The sequence below is a fragment of the Pelmatolapia mariae genome, linkage group LG4, assembly GCF_036321145.2.
Source record: "Pelmatolapia mariae isolate MD_Pm_ZW linkage group LG4, Pm_UMD_F_2, whole genome shotgun sequence".
In the NCBI taxonomy this organism is placed as follows: Eukaryota; Metazoa; Chordata; class Actinopteri; order Cichliformes; family Cichlidae; genus Pelmatolapia; species Pelmatolapia mariae.
In genome coordinates, this window is record NC_086230.1 from 9,729,765 (window position 1) to 9,737,358 (window position 7,594).

The following is a 7,594-nucleotide window of genomic DNA, read 5'->3' on the forward strand; positions in this document are numbered from 1 at the left end:
CCCTGTCGCGAAGATTCTCTTCATTAATATTCTTGTAGCAGAAGCTGCAGATCCTCAGCTTTTTAGTGGGATGGATGTGATCGATAACGGCACGCTGCTTGGAGCATGAATTGCAGACCAAGAAGCCGCAATTCCTGCAGTGGTGTCGACGATTGGCCCCACTAAACTTTGTAGTGAGGCACCGCATGCATTTGCAAGCAGCCTGATCAGGAATCCAGGAAACAGCAAACTTCTTGGAAGGTTTGTGGCTGGTGCCCTGCATTAGGCTGGACCGGCATTCATTGATGTGCTCTATCCAGGCCTTCTTCTCCTCGTATGAAGGGGCGGACACAAAAAAAGACTTGCTCGGTGTTCGGATCAGCCACTGATGCTTCAATATGTCACTGTCCTCCAGGTCTTCCAGCTCAATGTCCTCTAAAATCATAGTGAATTTGATAACAACATAAAAATTACATGGATAAAGTGGTACGAGCAGAAAGCTGAACATATGAAGGTTCTTAGTTAAATTAGCACAGCACACTTGCTATTTTCTACCTGCCAGTCATATTATGAACAGTATTCAATAGTGTTGTCTATATTTCTTTCTCTTCAGTCATAAAATTGTTTTTTGGCAGTTTCACATTAATCTTCTCACAGTAGGTAGGTTAGCTGCAGGAAACGCAGATGAATGTCTCACCTAAATGGATGATCTTCTGCTTTTTGTACCAGCGACCAGGCACAACAATGCTGCCGTACACCAGAATATCAGTGAAGAGGAAGAAAATTTTCTGCTGTATCTTCTTGCGACCCTGCTTTAATACAGTTCCCTCTCCAATTAGAATCCGGCCCGGCTTGGACAAGGGCTTCCCTGCTTGATGGAATGAATTCTCCACCGCCTGCACACGCTCTTGGTTCTCTCGTTCAAAGGTTGGGTGATCCATCATTTCTTTGGCGTGAAAAGTTGTGAAGCTTGACAGTGTCTGAACTCCAGAGTGCCTTTTTAAACTACTGGTGGTGATGTAACGGGGCGTTCCAAGTGACAAACATGTTATACCGGAAGGCAAGAAAATGGAGCAGTGAGGCAGTACTTACTGGAAAAATAGAAACTGGTCAAACAAAACAATCAAGAAAGAAAGAACATTTTAAAAAAGTGGAGTCCCTCATTGTGGAAAGATTATACAGTATTACATATTTATAAGTTGCTTTAAACGAGGGAAGCTCCCTTTTGTGCAACACCAACTTTCACTTGCTATTTCCAAAACAAAATCTTAATTCTTATTTGGCAGAAGAGTGTACGGTAAAATCAACAGTATGATTGTCTCCCTCTGCAGAGTCACTTCACAGAGAGGTGCAGGAATGTCAGAATTCTTTTCCCATCCTTAATGAAAAAAACAAAACAAATTATGCTTGAACAACATTGCTCAACAAGTTTTGACCCTTTGGGTTAGGGGTGGGATGCCCGGCAGGCTGACTTTATGATTATGTCTTGCTAAAAGACTTCTAGAGTGAGATGTTTTCATTTTTAAAGTTTTTTGTTTTTCTATATTCTCACAGACCTTAGAGAAAAGAAGCTTTTATAACGTTTTTTTTTTTTGTGTGTTTTTTTAGCTCCAACTCATGCAATGTGACATTTTATGTCAGGGTGACCTGTAAAATGCTTCTTGATGAAACAACAGCTTAAAATGGAATAACAAAGCAATCAAAGAGTTAAAATTCATAGTAAAACAGGTTATGAAACTCAGCCAGCCACATTGTGTAAAACAAACACAGTGCACTGCTTTATGCTGCCAAGTCCTTGGCCTCTTTAATTCAGTTCTAAATATAGAAACTAACTATGCAAATTAGGCAGACACAAGGTAATTTTATTTCAAGCCTAAAGGCTTCTATGTGGTGTGCACAAGACAGAATTCCTGGATGTTTCTGTTATGGCAATGGGGTAAACAGTTGCCAGTAAAATTGTCAGTTGTAGACTGAAAGTAAAAGATAACCTATTTATTAATGAATAAATAAAAACAATGCACAACAATAAATAAACAATTATTAACTCTTTTCTTTTGCCTGTACTTTAGCACTGAGAAAATCCATTGGATCACCTGTTACAAGGAGAAAAAAGAAAACAAACAACAAGAGAACAACACAATACAGAGATCAAAGCAACAACCTAGATACGTGTAAGTAACAGTAAATACTAAATATTAAATTGTCGAGCAGCACACAAGACTGACAGTGAACGATATGCTTTAAGCAGCCAAGGAAGATATAGTTTGTGTCTGTGAGCAAGCTTGAGTTCAAAAGGTTTATCCATGTAACAGTCTGTTAGAGGGTGTGGGGAGACATAGCCCTGCCCCCCAGAGCATGAAGCAGGTATGGACCCAGGCCCGGACATCCAGAGGGCCACCAGAGTGCGAAAGCCCAAAGAGGACCACCGGAGAGGCAACTGCGCTGGAAAGAGCTGAGGAGAGCTCCAGATGTGGGGTCACCTAGGAGCTACGGTGCAGAAGCCACACGGGACTGCGGTGATGAGCCCGCAGCCAGTTGCGTCAGAGCAGATTGAGCCCAGGTTCCAGAGGTCCGAGGGAACCCCACCCCACGGAAGGGGCCTGACCTGGCCCTGCCAAGCAGCCGCTGGGAGTGAGCCGGGTACATACCTGAACGCCCAGTCCCGGACATCAACCACCAAGGCATCAATGGCTAAAGGCATCAGCCACCGGCAGGGAGTGTCGTGGGTGGAGACAGGCCTCCACACCTGGGGGGCCTGAGATGTTCCCAGAGAGGAGGAGGTGGAGAGTCAACCGGACACAAAGACATAGACAAACTGGCACACACCAGACACAAGCTTACATTCCCACCCTCATGCACACAAATACAAATACTCAGCACTTGCCCAACGTGGAGACAAACAGGAATGAACACTATACACCCATTCACACTCTCCAAACGTACTCTATGCTCCCAGGTCCAGGTATCACCGCGCAATCAGCCCCCTGACCCAGGAGATGTTACCCTTTTCCCTGGAGTGGAGGCAAACAGACCGCCCCCAGCCCAGCAGCCGCAGGGATGGCCCAGCGTCCCAGACCCCGACCAGACTGTCAACTCCCCCAAGCCCCCTGCCCCGAGTAAGCAATAATTAACTATTGAATATATTGCATTAATTTGTAGCCACTAGTTAGCTTGGCACAAAAACAGCACACGTGGAAATGAGCTAGCCTTGTTCTTTTTGTTTCTAACAATTAAATGCAACATGTCAGTCTATTAATTATCATGCGATAAAGCACATGTGCTTCGGATTTCACTTTTAATTTGCTCAGATTCTGGACATATGAGCAGTTCAGCTATGTATTCCCCTGCTAGGGGGTTCTGTATCAGGCTGGAGAGGCCCCAAAAGTGAACATTTAATCGTTTAAATGTGAGGAAGCCAGAGTACCCGGAGAGAACCCAAGCAAACACGGGGAGAACATACAACCACCACAAAGAAAAACCCCAGCCTGATGGTGGAATCGAACTCAGGACCTTCTTGCTGTGGGACAACAGTGTTAACCACCGTGCTGCCCATCTCAGGTGACCATTAACAACAATGCTGACGTACACCAAAATACCACTGAAGAGTGAGAATATTTTCTGATGCATCTTCCTAAAACCCCGCTTGATCAGAATAGTTCCTTCTCCAATGAGATCCAGCCTGGTTTAAACCATTGTTGTGCTTTGGAATGAATTCTCCACGGCCTGGATAAGTTTACGGTTCTCTCATTCAAAGCGCTACTCATCCATCATGTCTTTGGTATGAACAAGTTGCGCTGCTCAAGAGTCTCAGTTCAGGCTTTAAAAGCTTGCCAATAAGTTGGGTTTTCAGAATGACAAAAATGTTATGTAAGTGTTTTGGAGTTTGTACGTGCTTTGTCTCTAGGGGCCACCGTAATATAGTGCCGACTCATAACAATCACAACAGTGTAAGGGACATTTAAGGCAAAGTAAGGGGATCAACAAAGTCATAATTCATCCCGGGATAATGAATATTTGCTTGGAAGCTTACAAAGTTGTTAAGATATTTATTTCTGAGTATCAGGGAGGCGGAATTTATTATTTGTGCTGTCACATTAGAAGAACTGTCAAATCTTATGCTGCTGTACATTTAATTTAAAAATCACAACCAAAATGTGTTAAAAATGTATTTTATATGTGCAGAGAGACATGTTCTCATACTGAAGATATTTTGTTTGATCTTCTCATGGACCTCAGAAAAAAAAGGTTAAAAAAAGTGTTTTAGTATAAAGTATTAAAAATGAATGTAGATAAAAGCAAAAACAGGTTAAAGGAAATAATAATGCAATGTTCTGTAGAAAGCAGGAAACCCCGACAGTTTCAAAGTCAAACATGCGGTGAGACTTGTTGAGTAGCTCAGCTGGTTCATTTAAAAATAAACACACTACCCTGCTTTATGCTGCAAAGTCCTGTTGGCACTTGCATATCAATATTTATGAAACTTCTTCTTTAACTCAGTTCTAAATATAGAAACTAACTATGCAGATTAGCAAGAAACAACCAGGATCCTTAGGGTTTTAGACAAAATACAAGTGTCAGGCTTCTGTCCTCAAATGTGCACGTAGAAGAATTTAAGGAAAACATCATAAGGCAGGGTTAAGATTTCCACTATCTTAATGAGGGAAAACAAATGCCAGTAACATTGCCAGTAAGTTGCTCTGGACTGACAGGAAGTAAAAGATGACCTATTTATTATCGAGTTAACAAAACAATTTACAACAGTAAATTGTCCAGACCAGCAAACTGCAAAACCTTTTTTTTCTTTTAAAAATTTTACCAGCTTGACTTTCGTGTTATATTAGTAACACAATTTTGTCTCAGCAGAAGATACAAAATGAATGCAGGTTAAACAACACTTTAACAACACAATAATGTAATCTATGATAGAAAGAGTTAAAGTTTCAAAGACAAACATGTTGGGAAACTTGTTAAGTAGCTTAGTCAGCCACCTGATTCGAAAAACAAAATACCTACCCCTACTCTATGCTCCTCTGTGCTGGTTAAATAATAAGTCAGCTTTAAATAAACAGCTTTAAATGTAACAATGCAAAACAGAAAGAAGCAGCATGGTGGTGGTTTTTAAAACTTTTAAAACTGCTCTTTAAAAAAGTGTCTGTTTAAGGAATAATATAAAGGAATATGAAATGGATTTTCTTTTGTGTCTCAGTGATGTTTTAGTAGTACGGCATCACTAACCATATATCTGTTTAGGTTCATCTCATCTCACATCAACCTGATGGATTTTTCTTTGCATTAATAGAGAAACTGATCAAAAAGTAAGAAACAGAAGCAGAATGAAAGTACCACAGAGTCGAACATTCACAAACATATTCATGTGCGTACACATTCACACATTGTTTATGGTTTGTTTTTCTACCCATCTCAGTTTTATTTATGATTTGTGGCATATAGACAACTCATTCTGTGCACCTCGTCTCAGCTACGTTAACTGTACTATCTCTGTCATCGATTACTTTCTGCACAGCCAAACATAAACACGAAGAAGAAAACAAGCGAACTACCGGAATACAGGACTAAAAGGAGGAAATTACATCATGATGCACAATAGACCCGTCCGACTTGAAACCCCGGTGCTGCCGGGATGATGTCGGGAATGCACAGATCTACCAAAGAAAACAAACAGACGGGGCATCACACGGCACGAAGTTTCAGAGTTTCAGCGATTTTCTTTTGTGTAAAAATGTTTAAATAAATCATGAACCACATTTCTGAGCCACTCTCAGGCCCTGTTTACCGTGGTCACTGATATGTAGGAATACCCTTTTGATAAAGGAGTAGTACTGGATCAGTTTAGTCTGAGAAATGTGATTTTTAAAGTTACTGCAAACTGTAATCACTAAAAGTATTCTTTTTTTTTTTTAAATAAACAAACTGAATACCTTAAAAGAACTGCAATGTTATATTATAGAGACGATAAGAAAATGTGCTAACATGCAGGATGCTTGTTAAGGTGGAGAAGGCTGGCGAACTTGTCCCATAAAGGTTCATTAGCCTTACATATTTAATATAGCCTACTAGGGACATCTAGTGGCCAAAACTTGACAAATCTGTTTCATGAGCTACGTGAATGATTCCTAATTCAATACAACAAATAAGGCTTTAGAAAACAGCACACACAGCAGAATGATATTCATTTTTATTCCGTTTCAACTCTTAACTCTACAGGCGGAGAAAAATGACAGAATTACAGAGATATTCTTGAAGGTGCAGTTAGGAAAGAAAGTAAATCCACATGCTGGTGTTTGGTTTCTTCCAGTCTGATCCGTCTGCCACACTTTTAGACAATTTGCTTTGCAGCAATGAAAAAGCCGAGCGCAGAGGTGGCAATGCAAGAAAAAAGGCAGCTCTGGTGCACAGTCAGCTGTAGCCTCTAATAGGGGATTGGTCCATAGTAGGCAGTGTAGGCGGCAATGATGCCGTTTATGTCCATCATGTGCTCACAAGCCACGTTGGCCTCACACACTTCTCTCAGGCTGAATGGAGAAGAGAGGACACACACACACACACACGGTTACTTATGATCTTTCATACCTTCATGAAAACTTTCCATATCTAACTCAACCCTATTAAAAATAAGAACGTGTCTAAAAACATGCAGCAATAAGGTTTGTAGAAAAGGTGTGAGATACCTCTCCAGCTGTACCAAGGATAACTGTCCAGGAGCTCTCTTCTGCCTCACCACCGTGGAGGCCTGCTCCCTCTCCACAAACAAACCTGCACATCACAGTCATAAGACATCTGTCAACCTGCTGTTGTTTATGAAATTAATAAAAAAAAAAAAAAAAAAAAAAAAAAAAAGATCAATATAGCATAAGAACAAAAAAAAGTCAAACAAACAAAACAAAAAAACAACAAAAAACAAGAGTACAGAATGTTTTTTGCAAAAAGTCATTCATCATTCTTGGTATATCATTTCACTCATGCAGTGCCTGAAAGTTCGAACCCCTTCTCCATTAAACTCTGGAAGAATAAACTGATATTAATCATACCATCCTCAGCAGGGTTGTCACCAGCAGGCTGAGGGTTGGTGGCAGCATCTATCAAACAGGAGGGGAAAAATAAGAACGATAACAGACTAACTTTAAAAAACAAATTTAGTTCAAAGGTTTAAGGTTAAAAAATTACATTGCAATGATAAAAACAGTATTTCACAGTTTTAAAAAAAAGTAATAATTCTTGCAAATTTTGCTACAGCTCTTACCTGAAGCGACACAGATAACTACCAAGAAGCAGAGAGCCAGGATAGCCACGATCTTCATCTTTTCTTTCTTGTTCAGCCTTCAGTTTAAGGGAAAATGACCCGAGCTGTATCACTCACTTCTCTCTGTCTTTCCTCCTCTTAGACATATATATGTAAAAACACACTCGGTTTATAGATGTAGCCCTTGTGTGACATGGATATGTGATTGGTTAGGGAATCATGTATCACACACCCACACAGATGCAGAAATACACACCTCCGCAAAAATGAAGTATATATATATATATATATATATATATATATATATATGTAAAAAAAAAAAGAAAAGAAAAAGGCATCCACACTCACAGCGTT

General features: G+C 40.3%; 1 protein-coding gene across 1 annotated transcript; it reads right to left on the reverse strand.

Annotated features, from left to right (window-relative positions):
• Positions 1-6,237: 6,237 nt before the first annotated feature.
• On the reverse strand, positions 6,238-7,298 carry bglap (bone gamma-carboxyglutamate (gla) protein). Its single transcript, XM_063470499.1, has 4 exons — positions 7,241-7,298; positions 7,029-7,076; positions 6,669-6,753; positions 6,238-6,512 (listed from the first exon to the last, which is right to left on the reverse strand). The coding sequence occupies exons 1-4, from the start codon at positions 7,296-7,298 to the stop codon at positions 6,410-6,412; spliced, it is 294 nt and encodes a 97-aa protein (XP_063326569.1). The 3' UTR covers positions 6,238-6,409.
• Between the last annotated feature and the right edge of the window lie 296 nt (positions 7,299-7,594).